General features: G+C 34.5%; 1 protein-coding gene across 1 annotated transcript; it reads left to right on the top strand.

The window, feature by feature from the left end:
- The first annotated feature begins 36 nt into the window (after window positions 1-36).
- Window positions 37-19,875, top strand: LOC106881049 (general transcription factor IIF subunit 1). Its single transcript, XM_014931257.3, has 13 exons — window positions 37-155; window positions 1,337-1,386; window positions 2,389-2,455; window positions 3,747-3,958; window positions 8,022-8,192; window positions 9,698-9,821; window positions 10,038-10,122; window positions 11,379-11,529; window positions 12,821-12,993; window positions 14,652-14,725; window positions 16,804-16,891; window positions 17,130-17,226; window positions 18,482-19,875. Exons 1-13 carry the CDS (start codon window positions 141-143, stop codon window positions 18,687-18,689), a joined length of 1,515 nt encoding a protein of 504 aa, XP_014786743.1. The 5' UTR covers window positions 37-140; the 3' UTR covers window positions 18,690-19,875.
- The last annotated feature ends 631 nt before the right edge of the window (window positions 19,876-20,506 follow it).

The following is a 20,506-nucleotide window of genomic DNA, read 5'->3' on the forward strand; positions in this document are numbered from 1 at the left end:
ATTTACTGAAAATTAAATACGAAAGTAATTATATTTACATTATCAACAAAGATGGCGCGCGGGTTATTTTGTTGATGTTCATTTAGCTGAAAAACTTCTTCAATTTTAATCTTTTCTGTGTGTTTGACGAAGCTTTGAAAATGGCAAGTAATCCGGTAAGAGATTAAGATATCTGTTATATGTTTCACTTATTCTTTAATTTGTGCAACGCACTTATTTAATGCATTATGCAATATGTGCATATATTTATATAATTTTCACATCTGATTTACATTGTAATTTTGTTAACGCTATTGTTCTTTTACATTACATTGGACTTATAGGTTATTGTTACACAATGTACGAAAGTGAAAATATGTTATCATTTTTGTTTGTTTTTATTCCGCTATGGCAGACTTTGCCTTTCATCGTTTCCGGATCGATAAAAATAAAAGAACCAGTCAAGTATTTGGTTCGATATTGCTGGCCTTGTGCCAAAATTAGAAAGAGTTTCTATTATCTGATTCCGTTCCAAACTGTAATTCTTTAGATTATCTTTGTTTATTTGTTTTCTGGGATGATACTCAAGAAAATGGATATATAATAATGGAGAGGTAAACATTCATGTGTTATGAGACTCAATATTTCCCACGGCCATATAAACATCCATGAATTATGAATCGGGACTTGTTTTACATGATCTTACCACTCTCTCGCCGTGAAAACTTTTAACTTGCGGACCAAACGCACTTCCATTTTGAATTAAAGAAACTATTTTTTATTGTGCAATGTGAATACAACTTCTTTTATATATGTACCTTCCCCAAAACACCCCTTTAAAAAAAAATTGGCAAAAATCGGCATTTTGAAATTACCCTCCTCTCCCAAATTCTTAATTTTTTTTTTTCAAAATATGCAGAAAAATACGGAGCATAATTTTTGGAAATTTGTTTCAGAATCACAATCTCCGTTTTTTTCTGCATGTTTTGAAAAAAATTTCCAAAAATTTTTTTTTTTGTCAAAATATGCGGAAAAATACGGAGATTGTGATTCTGAAACAAATTTCCAAAAATTTTTCTGGTTAGGGTTACGGGAAAAAGTGAAAAATGAAGAAATTTGGGGGGGGGGGGTAGGGTAGGGGGGGGGGTAGGGTAGGGGGGGGGACAGAAAAATTCAAAATTCCGAATTTTTGCAATTTTCCGGTATCTTCGTATCCAAAAACGTGGGTTTTTGGCAAAAAAAAAAAAAAGCAATTTGCGAGAAAATGGGTGTGGGGACGGGAGGAAGTCTTTCCAAAATGAATATTTAAGGTTATGAAAAGGAAATCTGTTATTTATGTTTTTTGTTTTAATTTCAGGTGACTGCTGGTAGCTCAACTACACAAGAGTATACAGTCAGACTTCCAAAGTATTTTACTTTCTTTTCTAACAGCATCTTTTTTTCTTTCTCTATTTTTTTTCTTGTAAAAGCAATTAACTCAGGGTTCAATTGTTCCCATGTAAGAAGCTATTTGTAGTAGCTTAATACATGGGTTGTTAAAGCATTAGACTAATGTAGTACTAGTTTAAACCTAGACCAGCATTTATCATGCACTTCTATGGTTAAAGATGACTATTCCATCTGAATTTTTTTTTCAGACATAGTCTATCTAGAACTATATTAATTAATATGTTCTTTCTTTTTCTAAGACTATAAACTGTGATTCAAAGGTTACTCCTACAACCTATAATCCTTGATGATTGACTGGTTGATATTAAAAAGGGCTGCATCTTTTTTATGAAACAAACCACTTTTCACTTCATTGTTCTATTTAATAATTATAATCAACATAACTACTGTTGCTTAATCTAATCTGTTTCATTTTTTGACATCATAATCTAAGAATTCATTTAATTTCTTGCCATTTTTATGGTTTAATCAACACACAGTGATATTGTTGATAATGTATCTGGAGTTGTGCATAGTAGATTCTTAGTTGATCCTTCTGTAAACTAGAGCTTTTCATCACATATTTATTTGTGTTGTCTACCTCTAAGAGATGTGTCTGTTTACAGTTTCACATCATGAACAGGCTGGGGAGTTTTTTTCTTCCTTGAATAGGAAATGTTATACCATTGCAGTATTTCTTTCTATAGGAGGATTTGAACTCAGCTCTGTGGGTCCTGCTTTATGCTTGTGGACTCTATTGTTGAGTGTTAAGTTTCTCAGCTTGGACGCAACATTAGTGATGGGATAAGGTATGCTAAATACTTTGTCGCCATACTAACAACATGATAATAATAATTCAGCCAGATGCTGCTCTCCTATTAACAGTGTCAATGGCACAGTGAAACAAGGTTTTTTTCTAAATGCTAATCTTTAGAAAACAAATATTTTACAGAACTTGTGTTTGTTTGTTTATTTTTTCAGGGATCGGAAAAAACGTTTTAGTATGTTCAAGTTTGCTGTTGGCTCTGATCTGGATTTTTCCAAATATGTAAGTTAAAACTTAAAACAAAATTTCTTTTTTACTCCTTCCAGTCATTAGACTACAGCCATGCTGAGGCACCAACTTGAAATTTTAGTCAAATTATTTGACCTCCAGTACTTATTTTTTAAAGCCTGGTATTTATTCTATTGGACTCTTGCTGAACTGCTAAGTTATGCAGATGTAAACACACCAACACCAGCTGTCAAGTGGTGGTGGGGACAAACACCGACATAAAGACACACACACACGACAGGCTTCTTTCAGTTTCCATCTACCAAATCCACTTGCAAGGCTTTGGCCAGCCCAAGGCTATAGTAGAAGACACTTGCCCAAGATATCATGCAGTGGGACTGAACCTGGAACCATGTGGTTGAAAAGCAAGCTTTTTACCACACAACCTTTTTTTTTCAGTAACTGAATAAATGCAAGTCACACAGTGTAAGGAGGACTGTTTTGTCCTGTCACAGATAAACTTACTATTGCTTCTGGCATGATAAAATGTATCTAGTCCATGCCATGAAGTAGTTTATGAAAGAAAGAGTAAATCAAACCAAAGATGCTGTAAGATCCATTTAATCCATGCCAACATGAAAAAAGATATGTAAAATGCTGATGATAGTATATTTATATATGTATATAGATACAGGGGGTGGCTGTGTGGTTAAGAAACTTGCTTCCCAACCATGTGGTCTTGGGTTCAGTTCTGCTGCATAACATCCTGGGAGAGTGTTTTCTACTATAGCCCCGGGCTAACCAAAGCCCTGTGAGTGGATTTTGTAGACAGAACCTGAGAGAAGCCTTTTGTATTTATATATGTGTCTTGATATCTGGTCTTGACAGCACATGAAGCAGGCTTTGGGAAATATTACCTTGTTTGGAAACAGGTGCAGTTTGATGGCTGGAAGGTTTCACTCCCTGAACTGGGTGTGCATTGTGTTCTTGAATAAAACACTTCATTTCACATTGCTTGTGTCCATTCAGCTGTAAATGAGTTCCAGCAGTTGCTGGGAAGTTAGACCTACAATGGATTGACATGCCATCCAGGGAACACTGTTGTTATCGCAGTCATTCACACAGCATGAAAGCAAAATGAAGCTCTAGCTTTGTGGGTCCTAGAGCTTATGGCAGGCCTACTACTAGGGTCTCAGTAAGGTTTCAGTTGAAACATCTAAAAATTTGAACATTATTATGAAGAAATGAATCTTAAAGATATTTTGTTATGCTAAAATATATAAATACAACTTTTCCTTTCAATTTGCTAAAGTTTTATTGTCTTTTTTATGGTTATTACTTGCAGACAAATGTCCGTTTAGAGCGAGAAAACAACTTACGAGAATACAAAACTGCTAATGACATTGATTTGATGCCCAAATTTGGTGCTGGCAGTGAATTTGGTCGTGAGCAAAAAGAGGAAGCTCGGCGTAAGAAGTATGGTGTTATGCTAAAGAAATACAAACCTGAGGATCAACCATGGCATATGAAAATTGGATCAAAACAGAACTGCAAAAGGTACTGAGTAACTTTAACCCTTTAGTATTTAAACCAGCCGTGGAGGCGCAATGGCCCAGTGGTTAGGGCAGCGGACTCGCGGTCATAGGATCGCGGTTTCGATTCCCAGACCGGGCGTCGTGAGTGTTTATTGAGCGAAAACACCTAAAGCTCCACAAGGCTCCGGCAGGGGATGGTGGCGAACCCTGCTGTACTCTTCCACCACAACTTTCTCTCACTCTTTCTTCCTGTCTCTGTTGTGCCTGTAGTTCAAAGGGTCAGCCTTGTCACACTGTGTCACGCTGAATATCCCCGAGAACTACGTTAAGGGTACACGTGTCTGTGGAGTGCTCAGCCACTTGCACATTAATTTCACAAGCAGGCTGTTCCGTTGAACGGATCAACTGGAACCCTCGACTTCGTAAGCGATGGAGTAACAACAACAACAATTTAAACCAGCCATATCTGGCCTAAATATTCTGTTTTTTTTTTTGTTCAAACCAGCCAGATTTGGCTTCTCACACCTACCCTACAATGTTATTTTCAAAATAAACAATTACCATGATCATTTAGTGTTCATTTTCCATGATGGGTTAGACAATTTGACTGGGACTGGTAAGCTGGTTTCTACAGCTGGATGCCCTTCCTAATGCCAACCACTCCAAGAGTATAGTGGGTGCCTTTTATGTGTCGCCAACACTGGCCACAACTATGATTTCACTTGGCTTGACGTGTCTTCTTAAGCACAGCAAATTGCTAAAGGTCTCAATCACTTGTTATTGCGACCATAAAACTCAGTATCTGAACATCATGCTTCACACCTCATCCCATGTCTTCCTGGGGCTATCTCTTCCACAGGTTCCCTCCAAGCTATGATTAATTCAAAACTGTGAATAAATAAGTGAATGCTAAAGGGTTAAACGTCCATTTTTACTGCATAGATTGAGTGAGCTTGTTTGATCTATTACAACTTCATTGTCATCATCATCATTTGATGTCTGTTTTCCATGCTGGCTTCTTTTAAACTTGCAATGGAAAATCAGACGATCACATCTGTCTCCATAATTTTGATGCGTCAAGCAAAGTAAAATTGCTCTCTTCCACACATACAGGCTTGTCCTTTCAGGTGCCGGTGCCACATAATAATCACCTGAACTCCAGCTCCATCCAGCCTCTGCCAGCATAGAAAGCAGGTGTTAAATGATGATGATGTTAATTTTGTTTAGTCATAGGTGCAGGCATGGCTGTGTGGTAAGAAGTTTGCTTCCTAACCACATGGTTCTGAGTTCAGTCTCACTGCATGGCATCTTGGGCAAGTGTCTTCTACTATAGCCAGGGGCCAAGTAAAGCCTTGTGAGTGGATTTCGTAGATGGAGACTGAAAAAATACCTGTGCTGGTTTGTTTATGTCCCTGTAAGCAGTTCGGCCAAAAGAGTAAATCCTGCTGTCAATTCATTCGGCTAAAGACTTTTTCAAGGCAGTGCTCCAGCAAGGTCACAGTCTACTGACTGAAACAAGTAAAAGATAAAAGATACATGCCTTTAGGTGTAAGTGTGGCTGTGTGGTTATGAAGTTTGCTTCCCAACCACACAGTTCCAGGTTCAGTCCCATTGTGTGGCAATTTAGGCAAGTGCCTTCTACTATAGCTTCAGGTTGACCTGAAGTGAGTGGATTTGGCAGACAGAAACACTGAATGAAGCCCATCATGTATATATATATATATATATATATATATATATATATATATAGCAATTAAAAAAATGGAGGAGAATATGCTGTACTCAACGACTTGTAGAGAGTGTATTCCGTTGAATTAATTAACTTATTTTGTAACTAAAATGACAAAAACCACAAAATACAAATGTTTATGACAAACTATGTTATATTAACAATTGGGGTTACAAATATAAAGTACATTAGGAGAATAAACAGAAATCCTCAACCCCTAACTCTCTTGCATTATATATATATATATATGTATGTATGTATATATATATCTGTGTGAGTGTGTATGTTTGTGTCTCCTTGTCTTAACATCACATGATAGCCGTATATGAGCGTCACTCTCATATAAGCAGTGTCATTCATTTTCAATATTCTTTGTAAATACGTCTGGCTATGGGGGAATATTACTTTGCTTGGAAACAGGTGAGGGTTGGCAAGAAGAAGGGCATTTAGCTCTAGAAAATCTGCTTCACTAAACTGCATCCGAACCAAACAAGCATGGAAAAGTAAATGTTAAAACACTGCTGATACATGTAACGGTTTTCCTTTTTTGTCTTTTGTATATTTCAGCCTCCTATCATTGGTAATCGGTTATGGTTATCAATACTTGATTTACATTTGTTGTATGACCTTCCTGTTTTTTTTTTGTTTTTTTTATATATCAGGGCATTTGGTCACTGTTTCTAGCAGGTGAAACAACCACATTGTAGCTCACATTATCTCATTATTTACATGTGTAAGCTTAAATATCTTGATATTTGTTCACTATATAACTGAATTCTGTAGTATTATATAATGTCTTAACCTTTTAGCATTTAAAGCATTCATATCGGCCCAAATATTCTGCCTGCTTTATGTTCAAACAGGTCAAACTTGGCCTCTCACATCTACCCTATAATGTTATTCTAAAAATTCTGAAAACAACTGTCACATTAATTACAATGGACTGATAGGTGTCCTCACCTTGTTTGTTGTTTCCACAATGTTTCAGCTGATGTATTCTCCAGCCTTCATCAGGTCTTCTGGTGGAATTTCGAACCCAACCTTTTATTTGACTAATGGGGTACTCTGTTCGCATTCCTAAGGTATTCTTTTTTGCTGATGTTATTTTTCTGTTGATATTATTTCCCAAGTCCCTGCTTGGGATTGGACTCAGAATCCGAAGGTTAATAGCCTATGCTCTTATCCATAATAACTGTTACATCATTGAAATCTCAGAGCTACTAGATATTGCACGATTAATTGAAACCAATGTGAATAAATAAGCATTAAATTTTGACAGAGTAATCTGAAGGTTAAATTTCTATTCTATAAAGAACAAGAATTGATACCAGGTTGGTATTGAACCATCATTCTTCTAATTCTTTAACCCTTAAGCATTCAGATTACTCAGAATGCTAAAGGGTTAAAGATGTTTTCATCATAATGCTTAACATTATAAACACCAATTTGAGACAAAATGAGAGATTAGTCCTTCAATATGGCTTGAGCTATGTTCCTATCATTTACTAGAAGTCTATATAATAATTAGTGAAGGTGCCTGGCTTAGTGGTTAGAGCATCAAGTTTACACTCGTGAGGTTGTGAGTTTGATTCCTGGATTGGGCTATGTGTTGTGTTCTTAAGCAAGACATTTTGTTTCACGTTGCACCAGTTAACTCATCAGTAGAAATGAGTTGCAATGTCACTGGTGCCAAGCTGCATTGTCCTTTGTCTTTCCCTTGGTGGCATGGAGAGGGGAGGCTGGAATGCATGAGTGACTGCTGGTCCTCCACAAACAACCTTGCCCAGACTTTTGCCTAAGAAGGGAACTTTCTAGGTGCAATTCCTTGATCATTTGTGACTGAAGGGGGGTTTTACTCTTTTACTCCTTTTTTCAATAATTACCCTGTAAACTATCTGCTGTTTCCATCCCCTCAGGATTGATGCAATAACTTTTGTTGGTAAATTAACAGTCATCATCATCATCCAATTTCCATACTGACATGGTTTGGATGGTTTAACAGGAGCTTACAAGCCAGGGAGTTGCACCAGACTCTGTTTTGGCATGGTTTCTATGGCTGGATGCCCTTTCTAATGGCATCCACTTTACAGAGTGTACTGGGTGCTTTTCTTTGTGGAACCAACACCAATGCTGCTTATGTGGCACCAGCAATCTTGTGATTTTATAATCTTCTTTAATATATTATATTAAATTTTATACCTGTATTATTTGAGTTTGTTTTCCTTCTAAAAACTTAAATTTAACCTTTAAAAGAAACAACATTCACATTAGTAAATAAATAAAGTAATATAGAAATCATAAATTAAAATTGCTGAAATGATTGTTCTTTTTTATAATGTTATTGCTGTAATTTCAGATTCAAAGGTGTGAGGGAAGGAACAATCTCTGACAATACCTCTTATTTCATATTCACCCAATGTGCTGATGGTGCGTTTGAAGCTTTTCCTGTTGAACATTGGTATAACTTCAATCCTATCATCAAATACAAATATCTAAATGCTGAAGAGGCAGAAGAAGAATTTAAAAAGTGAGTGATTTTCTTATTAAAACCCTGTTCTGAGACTTTTGATGACAGTTTTCTTTCTAAATATTATATAATAAATAGTCTGATACATAATTGGTGCAGGCATGGCTGTGTGCTAAGAAGCTTGCTTCTCAACCACATGGTTCTGACTTCGCTCCCACTGTTTGGCACTTTGGGCAAGTGTCTTCTACTATAACCTTAGGCCAACCAAAGCCTTGTGAGTGGATTTGGTAGATAGAAACTGAAAGAAGACCATCGTAAGTATATATATATATATATATATATATATATATATATATATATATATATATATATATATATATATATATATATATATATATATGTGTGTATCTATATATATATATATATATATATATATATATATATGTGTGTATATATATATATATATATATATATATATATGTGTATCTATATATATATATATATATATATATATATGTGTATCTATATATATATATATATATATATATATATATATATATGTGTATCTATATATATATATATATATATATATATGTGTATCTATATATATATATATATATATATATATATATATGTGTATCTATATATATATATATATATATATATATATATATATATATATATATATATATATATATACGATGTGTGTATGTATAAATATATATTTATTGGGTCATCCCATAAATAATGCAGTTTTTTTATACTTCTTTTATTTTTCAAGATTAAGATAAACAAAGTTCTTTTTTTAATCTAAAATATACTTTCCTTCATTTTCTACAATGCTTTTCCATCCATCTGGTAGATTTGCAAGGCCCTTCTTCCAACTTTCCCTTGTCCATGATGAAAAATACTCCTCTAGTACTGTTCTGATTTTGTATACAGAATTCATATTTTTCCCTCCAAATGATTTTGAAGACTGCAGAATAAACGATAATCATATGGAGCAATGTCCAGCGAATATGGTAGGTGGAGCATCATTTCTCTTTCAAATTGCTCCAGCCTTTGGAATGTTATCTTCGCTGTATGTGGCTGAGCATTATCCTGATGTAAGAACACCTTTCCTCTTGAAACCAAAGATAGTCGTTTTTCTTCTAGTGCTGACTTTGATTCATTTGACTAAAATCCTTCAAGGCAGTGCCCAAGCATGGCTGTAGTCCAGATGAAAGATATGATACCATATCTAAAGCTAAACTGAACCCTTTCCTTCCAAGTTTAGAAGAATCAAAAGATATATTTAGCTTCTAGCAAGTAGATGTGAAATAATTTAGATCTAATTTGTTCACTATATTCAATGAAACCTTACTTTAAAAGTTACAAGAAGAATAAAATGTTTTCTTGGCACATACTCTCTCCTTCCAGCACTGTAAGACAGTTGTGTGATAGATGTATAGTAAAACTGTATCTTATGTATATTCAAGGAATGGTCTTGTGTGTGTGATAGAGGGAGTGAGAAAAAATAATTTTTGATCTTTGAAACAATGTTTTCTTTTTGTGTGTATTGTTAGACGTGACAAAACCTTGAATTTGTTCTCTGTGATGATGCGTAAGAAAATTCGTCCTGAAGATACGGATCTTGATGCTGAAGAAGGAGAAGAGAAGAAAACAAGGACAAAGAAACAGAAAGATTTTGTAAGTTATTTTAAATTGAATTCTCTTTTAAGTGACAATTTATTCAGATTTCATCTGCAAACATGTTTGTCTTTTATCAAAATACTTCAAACTTTTTAAAACTTTCTTTTGTCATCATCATCACTACTACCATCATCTGTTAATCTGTAATATTTTAGTATTGCCTTGACTTTCATGACTACAGAATACTGTTTCTGTATTTCATTTCTGCTACAGCTTTTAACAGACTTAGATGACTGGGCTGTTATGTCTGATGAAGATGACAGGGATGAAGATGATGCTCGTGAAGACAGCGACAATGGTAAATTGTCATTTTGATGATCTTTTTTTGGGGTTGCCTGGAAAATTCCCTTGAATTTAAAAAAATATACTTTGTTGCTAATTAACTTTAAAATTTAAGTTCTTGCATATTTTTGGTAGCTTACAGATTATCAAAAATATGTTCTTAAGCCCTTTAACATTTAAACTGGCCATATCTGGCTCAAATATATTCTACATATTTTACATTCAAACCAGCCAGATTTGGCCTCTCCCACCTACCCTACAATATCTTTCTAAAAAGAAACAATTATGTCATTAAAATCTTGAAGCTATGAGATAATGTATGATTGATTAAATAAACAATGTGAATAAATAAACATTACATTTGATAGAATAATCTGAATGCAAAAGGGTTACATTTTTTTATCACTAAAGAACAAGAATTGATACTAGACTAATGTTGAGCCATTGTCCTAATTAGCATCTAAATTGATTACCCTAAGCTTGATTTCAAAATTGTGAATTTTCTCAACTGTAGAGGTGAAGGTATGATTGTGTGGTTAAGAAGCTTGCTTTGCAACCATGTAGTTTTGGCTGCAGTCTCACTGCATGACATCTTGGACAAGTGTCTTGTGAGTAGATTTTTTTTATGCTGCTTTTGTGTGTTCCCATGACTGTCACCATCTAATTCCATTATTGTGAATTTGAATTGGGAGATTGAGTCATAGTGAACCTTTCATTAGCTGATTACGCAACCATGGATGTATTGCAGTTACTCTCATGATAGAACTTGGTGATCCTGACCATTGATCTTGTATTGCAGTCCAATCAAAAACATCTTACTTGGGAAAACCAAATAAATGTTGGTGACAAGAAGGGCATATGTCTGTAGAATACTGCCTCAATAAGTTGTTCATCCTCTACCGCAGTGGTTTTCAACCAGGGTCCATATTGCCCTTGGGGGTCCATATAAGATTTTATTGTTAAAATTCATGTGCAGTAAATTCGTTATACTTCTACAATACACAAAATATTTTAACCAATTTTTTTAATGCAATTTCTAATTATATTTAATTATAAAAATATAATGGGACTTTTTTTTAAGAATTGAATGGCTATGAGGGTTCTCTCAAGTAAAATAAGAATCAAGGAGGTCCCTTGATAAAAAATGATTGAGAACATGTGCAGTTTAAAGAAGAAAACAATAGTGATTGTGATGTTTTGCTAGAATTTACTGTTATATAATTTTTTCTAATTTATATGCTTTTAAAAAAAATTTTTATACATATATATTAGATAATAAACCAGATAAACCCCAAAAGAAAGATACAAAAACTGTTAAAATTAAAAAGAACTCCAAGAGCAATTCTGATAACGAAGCAATTGAAGAAAGTGATGAAGGTGATTATGATGATCGTGAAGTGGATTATATGACTGACTCAGCCAGGTAAGTATTTCGTTTTTTGTCCACGATTAGTTTTTGGTGTTGCTCAGTAATGATGACTCTTGTGTGACTTGAACTGTCTGCATTTATATGAATGTAGTCATATGCACATTTTTTTGTTTTTTCATTTCACTCTTATTTTCTGGAGTCATAAATGGCTAACTTGGTAGAATGTTTAATCTATTGGCTGCCAAAAGAAGTAATGCAGTGTTTCACCTACATTTTATTAGTCCAATGCTCCTGTCATAATAGGCTTAATTGGCCAACACCTTAGGCTAAGAAGTACTGGTCTAAAGTTTACATCCTGTCAATGTCTTTACATTGTGTCCCTAGCAAGCACACTTATGTCTTGATAGATTTGTTTAATTATTGTAACCTTTGTTATTAAGGACATGGACAAGCTGAAATTATTCTAAAAGACACTTGCCCAGGCACTGGTATGCCTATGTGGTTAAGAAGCTTGCTTCTCAACCATGTAGTCTCAAGTTCAGTTCCACTGCATGGCACTCTGGGCAAGTATTTTCTACTATAACCCTGGGTTGACTAAAGCCTTGTGCATGGATTTGGTTAATGGAAAATGTGTGTACACACACACGCACGCGCACACACACACACATACACACACGTGTGTGTGCATGTGTTTTTAACATCATGTGATAGTTGTAAATGAGCATCACTGTCGTATGAGTGATTTGCATGTTTCCAGTCTTTCATGAAAAATATGTCTAGCCATGGGGAAAATGTTATCTTGCTTGGAAACAGGTGAGGGCTGACAACAGAAAGGGCATCCAACTGTAGAAAATCTGCCTTTTGACCCATGTAAGTGTGGAAAAGTGGTTGTTTGATGATGGTGATGATGATGTGGTGATGGTGGTGGTGCACTGGGATTGAACCTGGAAGCATGTAGCTGCGACCAACTTCTTAACTATACAATCACATAGTACAGATGTAACAAGTTGAGTTGCATATGGCTGCACACACACACACACATACGACAAGCTTCTTTCAGTTTCCATCTGCCAAATCCACTCACAAGGCTTTGATAGGCCTGAAGCTAGAAAACTCTTGCCCAAGATGCCATGTAGTGGGAGTGAACCCTGAACCATGTGATTGGGAAGCAAACGCCTGTGCCTAATAATATAGAAATTATTGAACTATAAGAGAAAATAAAGTGGATGACTTATGATATAGAAAATATGACTGAATTATATATCTGCTATCCATGTACTGTTATTGTTGTTGTTTATTGTGAAAATGAAATTGTATATGAGTTACTGGAATTTTGCCCTTGCAGTAGTATGTCTGAAATTGAGGACCGTGACAAAGAAGAGAAGTATGAGGAAAAAGGTGTTGATGAAGAAACTGGTTTAAGAAAACTGATTGATTCTGAGGCCAGCAGTGATGAAGAGGAACAGAAGAATGAGGATGAGGAAAACGAGGATATAAAAGATGAAAAGACCAAAAAAGGTAAAATCAAACAAACAAACAAATAAAAACATACGTATTTTGATTTGTTGTTTAACCCCGGGGGCCTGTGAATGAAAGGTATTCCTTTTACAATCTGCCTTCTTTCTTAGCAGTATATCTGAGAAGTATATTATCCAATGTATCTGGTTTTTTTTAAATGGTTGGATGTGATTTGAAGGAGATTTTGGCTGCTATGTCTAGCAAGCCAATTGACCCTATGAAGGCTCCCTTGTTGGATGTACATGTTATTAGAATTGGTAACGTTTAGTCGACATGTTTGGTACTACTCACTCCCAAAGGCATTTTTCTATTCTGGTTAAAAGTTGTTTTAAAAATTACCTTAATATAAGTAAAAGAAGAATTCAACATGTGAAACTGTTAATCCAGATATGTTTTATTCTCCCTCTGTTTTCTTTCCTCATTCCTTTCTGTTGAAGGGCATAGTCTTGAAACATCAAAGACTTTTCCATTCTTCCTGAGCATCAAACTAATACACCTTGTTTGTTTTTCCCTCACCTGTCTCTGTCTGTTTTTGTACATTTGCACCATATAGTAAAAGAAGGTTTGGAAGAAACTAATAGACACTTATTGCAAGAAATATAGCTCATAAAAATATAAAGACCCTGTCTTTAGCAAAGTAACATATTAAGAGAAAGAAATGATATAGAGAGGATGTACAGGGGGATGCTGAAAAGTTCCTGGCTTTGAGGGTATCACAAAAGGCCTGGTTGGCAGCCCAACCTTCTGAGTTCTTTTGTAGGGCTCAGAAAGACTGAAGGGCTGCTGCAATAAGTGTGTGAATCTGAGAGGGGAATATTTTGAATAAAATCATAATTAACTGATCCTCCTGTATTTTCTTTTACCCAAGCCAGAAACTTTTCAGTACCCCATCTTATAAATGCTTTACAATAACAAACCCTCCATAGTCCTTTAACTTAGTTACATAAGGGCCATTGATGTCCAGGTCACAAAAGCAAAGTTTGAAGGGAATAGTAGTTGTTTCTTTCAATTTCTAGATTGAAGCAAATAGGAAATAACACTTATTGAACAATGGCAAAAAAAAAAAGTGAAGATTTTGTTATAGAGTGTTTTAGAAGAGTAAGTTATGCAATCATTATAAGAATTCTGCCCAACATTGAGTGGTGAGAGAGAAATATTTACATTAAATTTTAAAGCTTCCTATAACTAACGTAGAAATAACCATTACTAGTATTAAGCTTGTTGAGAAAATTTAACCTCAAGTATCTCATTAAAACCCAAGGTTGGTCCTTTCATTTTGAAAAGTTAGGGACCATAACCGTACGATGCTTTGCCCTATATTGTTATACAACAAATTTTTTATTTACTTCTATTTTACTTGTGTTAAATGGGGGAAATAGTGTTTGTGAATATGAATATGTACATGCTTTTGGAGCAGTTTTTTTTCTGGTTTTGGTTGGATATCTTTTCTAATACTAACTACTCTTTTATGATGATTTCCCCCTCTCCACTCCACAGAAACTCCTCCATTTATTCCTGCTATTCAATGGTTTAACTTCACAGTCACTAAGTTTTCTTTATCACAACTTTGTTTACTCTCAGCTTTGGCTACATTGCTATAAACAACAATACTAGTTCTTTGAAACTTCCTAAGTACTCTTTTGGTTTCTCTTCGTCAGATAGTGACAGCAGTTCATCTTCATCTGGAAGTGATTCTGATATGGATGAGAAACGTACTTCTCAACTCCTAAAGGTAAGTAAATACTTTGCATCCTTCTTGAAAACTGAAATAAGATATACATTACAGTATTGCTCATATATATGAGATTGTGTACACTTAGGCATGCAAAAGAAAAGCTGAATTGCATCAAAAAAGGTCATACTGTTTATTTGGTGGGATTACAAAGGTGTTATGTATTTTGATCTACTTCCAATGAATCAAACGATCAATTCAGATGTTTACTGTCAACAACTAATGAACTGGAGGAAGCAATCAAAGAAAAAGAGCCAGAATTGGCAAATCGTAAAGGAATCGTGTAGAACATGATTCCTTTACAATTTGCCAATTCCACCATGACAACACTAGACCACACATGTCTTTGCCAACTTGTGAAAAATGATTGGAGATTGGTTGGGAACTTATCTTGGAGTGTCATTTTTAAAATAAATCACACCATTGAAATGTCAAAGCTATCAGATAATACATGATTAATTCTACTTAGGGTGAATAAACAAAGATTACATTTGACAGACTAATCTGAACGCTAAGAGGTTAAAACTAATCAGTGTTTTAATTAGCTGCTAACTTTCTTCTTGTATGTCTGAATATGTTTAAATATAAAGTAGTATCAGTTCAGCTCTCCTTTTCCACTTATTTTTCTTGCTATCGGGAACCATTTCACCTGTTATCTATTCTTCATCCATTAATGCTGTTCTCTTCACCCATATTTTACGTTAATTCTTTGCCGCTTCTGAGCCACCAATTTATCTTTCTACCCTCATCACCATACATTTCTCACTCTCCTCATGCACTATGCCTGCTTCTCACTCCACCCCCACTCCTACAACCCACCCATGTCATCTTTCTTTTGTCCTTCCCCGTCTACTGTATCATCAACACTATCCTGCTGTACTCAAGAAGATCCTCTCACCACGACAACAGAATCGAGATCCTAAAATTAAGGTACCCTGTAAAAAACCTTGTTGTTGGTGCCATGTAAAAAGCACCCAGTACACTGTGAAGTGGTTAGCATTAGGAAGGGCATCTAGCCATAGAAACCAAGCCAAAACAGACTATAGAAGCTGGTGTGGCTCCTAGCCTTGCCAGTTCCTGTCAAACCATCCAACCCATGCCAGCATAGAAAATGGACGTTAAATGATGATGATGATGCTCTTTCCTTTTTTTCTACTGCTTTCCTTTACCTCTTCTAGCTCATGCATCGTTGGTCATCTTCTGCTTCTTATGAACCATTCCCTTCATCCACCCTTCAACTCTGCCCCGTCTTTACAGCTGTTGTCTACCTCCCCATCTCTTCACTCATTCCCCCGCCTTTTGCTCTCCCATATTTTCTTGCAACCATTTATCCACCCACACACCTAGTTCCTCTGTCCCCACTCACTTCTCACCTTTTACTGAGTGGGACCACCTGGACACCTCATCACCACTGTTGATTTCTTTCCAGCTCCACCTAATCGTTCTCAGTCTCACTTCTAAATATGAATAACCATGTAGTTTCTCTACAGCAAGAAACATACTCTCTCCTCTTCTCTCATACTTTAACCCTTTAGCATTTAGACTAGCCATATCCAGTCAAAATATTCCACATGTTTTATGTTCAAACTGGCCAGATCTGGCCTCTTACACCAACCCCGTAATATTTTTAAAATAAACAACCACTTCATCAAAATCTTGTAGCTACAAGGTAATGTATGATTAATTCAAAACAATGTCAATAAATAAGGATTACTTTTGACAAAATAACGTGAATACTAAAGGGTTAAACACTCACATCCCCCCGCTCCATCTCTTAGCACAAAGTTCCCAACCCTCTCAGGGTTCCTTATTCTTGTAAGCTGCACTGCACCCTCACTCGTGCTGGTAACACATAAAAAGCATCCAGTACACACTGTTAAGTTAGTGTTAGGAAGAGCAATCAGCCATAGAAACAATGCCAAAGCACACACTAGAGCATAATGCAGTCCTTGGACCCATTGGTTCCCATGAAACCATCTAACTCAGCAAGGAACATGGGCAATAAATAATGATGATGATATTTCAAGCTACGTTTTATTATCTTTTGTTTTACTGAATGAAATGATTTTATGTTGTAGATTAAAGAGAGATCCAAAAAAGTTCTGGAGAAGAAAGCGGCTCCTGCTTCAACTGCTTCTTCTGCAGCACAACCTGAGGAAAAGAAAGGTAATTAAGCAAAAATATGTAAATAATGATAATAATAATAATAAAATCTGTTGTATTGGGTGCTTTTTACATGGCACCAACAACAAAGTTTTTTTACACGGTACCTTAATTTTAGGATCTCAATGTTAAAATCTGCTGGAACATATTCAGAAGGAATATGTATGTCATCATTTTGATTTTTTCCTGTTCACTGCACATATGATTTATTAACTAATGTTTGATTTTCCTGTTATTCCAGTCCTCCCACAGAAACGAAAAGCTGAACCAGAAACATCATTTGCAAGTAAAAAAGTGCGAACTGAGAGTCCTGTTGGGAATGTTCCATGCACTAGCAGGTTTGTGTTGTTGCTCTCATAAATTAATAATAATGTTGCTTTTTGTCTTATCTTATTTTTCTTTTTTAAGTTATTAACCATTTACATTGGTCTGTGCATGTTGTCTTGAGTTAAAATTCACTGCAAAGCATTTTATTGTCTATTTAAGAGAGACAATTAGTTCTTTATGCTTTAGTTCATGTTATAGTTTCAACTGAGTACCAATACACATGGAAATATGACGGTAGTTGGGGCAGGAGTAGGAGTTGTTTCTGATTTGGTTACTTCTACGAAACTGGAGCTAAACAGTAACCCTTAATAGATTTTTAGAACCATTGGACGCATTTACGTAAATGACCCCCTTCGGTCATGAAAGACCATGGGATTGCACCTAGAATTTTCCTTCCGAGGCACAAGTCGGGGCAAAGTTGTTTGTAGAAGACCAGCAGTCACCCATGCATGCCTGTCTCCCCTCTCCATGCCACCGATGTTATCCAAGAGAAAAGCAAAAGCCGATACAGCTTGGTACCAGTGATGTCACAACTCATTTCTACAGCTGATTGAATTGGAGCAATGTGAAATATAGTGTCTTTACATATTAACTTCTAAGTCCCAACTACTCTTGTGTGGAGTAAAATTCTTGTTTACCTGTTAGATTCCCTGATTTATGGAATAAACCTTGTAAATAAAAGCAATTTGTGATAAATAACATGTCTAGGCCATGAATTCAACAATAATTTTGCCACAGCTACTGGCTTAGCTCATTGTTGCATGTAGCAGTGTGATTGAGATGTAAGGTTTTTTGCCTGATATATACAAAAACTTTTATCCAGGTGTCGCTGAAGGCACTGGCATGGTTGTGTGGGTATCTTGCTTTCTTCTCAGTCATGTGGTCTTGGGTTCAGTCCCACTGTTCAACACCTTGAATAAGTGTCTTCTACTATAGCTGCAGGCCAACCAAAGCCTTGTGAGTAGATTTAGCAGACTAACTGAAAGAAGCCTGTTGTATATGCATATACATTTGTGTTGTGTTGTGTTTGTTCCCCCACTACCACTTGACAACCAGTGTTGGTTTGTTTACATTTCCATAACAGCAGTTTGACAAAAGAGGCCAATACTGCGGTTGATTCAGTCAACAAAAAGTTCTTCAAGGTGCCTTAGTATGGCTGCAGTCTAATGATTGAAACAAAAGATATAAAATTATATACATATATGCAGTTTATATAATGGTTGTTAAATTCTAATTTTTTTTGTCTCTCTCTTTTTCTCATTACAGTGAAGGAATTTCCGAGGAGAGTATCCGGCGTTATTTAATGCGTAAGCCCATGAGTACAAAAGACTTGTTACAGAAGTTCAAATCGAAAAAGTTAAATATGACCAATGAACAGTTGACCAACTGCATTGCACAGCTGCTGCGCAAAATCAATCCTGACAAAATGACTATAAATAAAACTCTTTATTTGTCATTGAAGAAACCTGAGTAATAAGTGTATAATAGTAATAATGATAATAACGATAATAATTATAATAATAATAATATAAACATTTTAATGAATGAAATTTTAAAAAATGTAACTTCTAGAACTCTGTGTTAAAAAGAAAAATATGTAAAAACGCTGCTCAAAAATGAGTAATTAAAACATTTTCTCTGAAAGACTATTTAACAGATTTGAGCTTGAGCAAAATGAGAAGTGTTTTAACGAAGTGTCTTTTTTTTTTAAGATAATTCTATAGTTTAATGAGAAATATTATTATTCTACCTCCAATATATTTTAGTAATTTGTCTACATCTTAGCTGAAGATGACTCAATGAATTCTTAGATTGAATTTCTCATTCCGATTAATGATTTTTTATATTTTTTGCATTTTTTTTTTTTTTTTGATGGTGATCTTGAAATCAGATAAAGCATAACATTACAAAAAACAAGCCAAAACCCATCACTTTTTATAAATATTATAACAAAGAGTAATAATTGCAATGGAACAATGACATTTTTTTTTTATTGTATGTCATCATCATCAGCATCCTTTTACATCTGTTTTTCCATGTTGGCATGAGTTGACTGAGTCTCATCACTGGTTGTGTTCTGCACTACTTTGCACACAGAGCAACAGAAACCAGCCAAAATTATTGTTGTTTTGATGTCTTGTAGTGTGGATTAGGTGCATTTTATCATGCCACTACCAGCACTAGAGATGTTGTCCCATGCAGAGGGGGGAATGAAGCAGCACCCTTTACTTTGAATCAGTTCTTATTTGGAGTTACTGCCCTCCTAGATAGCTTGTAATGAAGCTTGCAGCACCCATGCCTTCTGCATTCTATTTTGTTGTATGATTCCTATTGCTTGATGATCATCCTATCACCAACCACTATATAGAATGTACTTGGTGTATTTGATCATATTATTGGCTCAAGACAAGTTGTCCTGTACCAGATGACTAAAAAGATCATGCTACCCTTTTATCAATTCCTCTTCAAAGTTACTACCTCCTAGATGGGTAATCTACATTATAAATTGTGCAGCCAATTATTATATGCATATTTCAAAATATATATTCTTGATCTTCATTTCTCCACCTGATCAATGCTCTCTGAGCAAGAAACTCAGAGTGGCATCAAAGTGCAGATGAGAATCACCAACTTTGAATGAATAAACTCTACTATATGTATTAAGTACTTTCTCCATTTATACTCTCGAAAGTGTGTGTATATACATATGATTATATTATATCTTTTTTTTTTTTACCTCTATAAAAATTTAGTGCTATGTACTGTTTTAAAGTTAATCTCCATATTGCATATGTGTGTTTTGAATATATGCTATTATGTACATAGTTTTGTGTGTACAGAAATTTGATGCTGAATATATTGTAGTGTATGTATTTATAAATGATCGTAGATTGAAATGAATTGCTGTATTATTTGTTAACTGTATGTGTATGCAAGTGTATATACATATATATTTTATATATATATATATATATAAAATATATATATATAATATATATATAAAATATATATATATATATATATATATATAAAATATATATATATATATATATATATATATATATATAAAATATATATATATATATATATATAAAATATATATATATATATATATATAAAATATATATATATATATATATATAAAATATATATATATATATATATATAAAATATATATATAATATATATATATATATATATATATATATATATAATATATATATATATATATATATATAAAATATATATATATATATATATATATATAAAATATATATATATATATAAAAT

This window comes from Octopus bimaculoides, chromosome 18 (assembly GCF_046866305.1).
Source record: "Octopus bimaculoides isolate indiv1 chromosome 18, ASM4686630v1, whole genome shotgun sequence".
Lineage (NCBI taxonomy): Eukaryota > Metazoa > Mollusca > Cephalopoda > Octopoda > Octopodidae > Octopus > Octopus bimaculoides.

Coding starts and splice junctions, on each gene's coding strand:
- LOC106881049 (XM_014931257.3), top strand. Junction 9,822..10,037: donor CAAAGAAACAGAAAGATTTT/GTAAGTTATTTT, acceptor TTTCTGCTACAG/CTTTTAACAGACTTAGATGA. Junction 11,530..12,820: donor TATATGACTGACTCAGCCAG/GTAAGTATTTCG, acceptor TTGCCCTTGCAG/TAGTATGTCTGAAATTGAGG.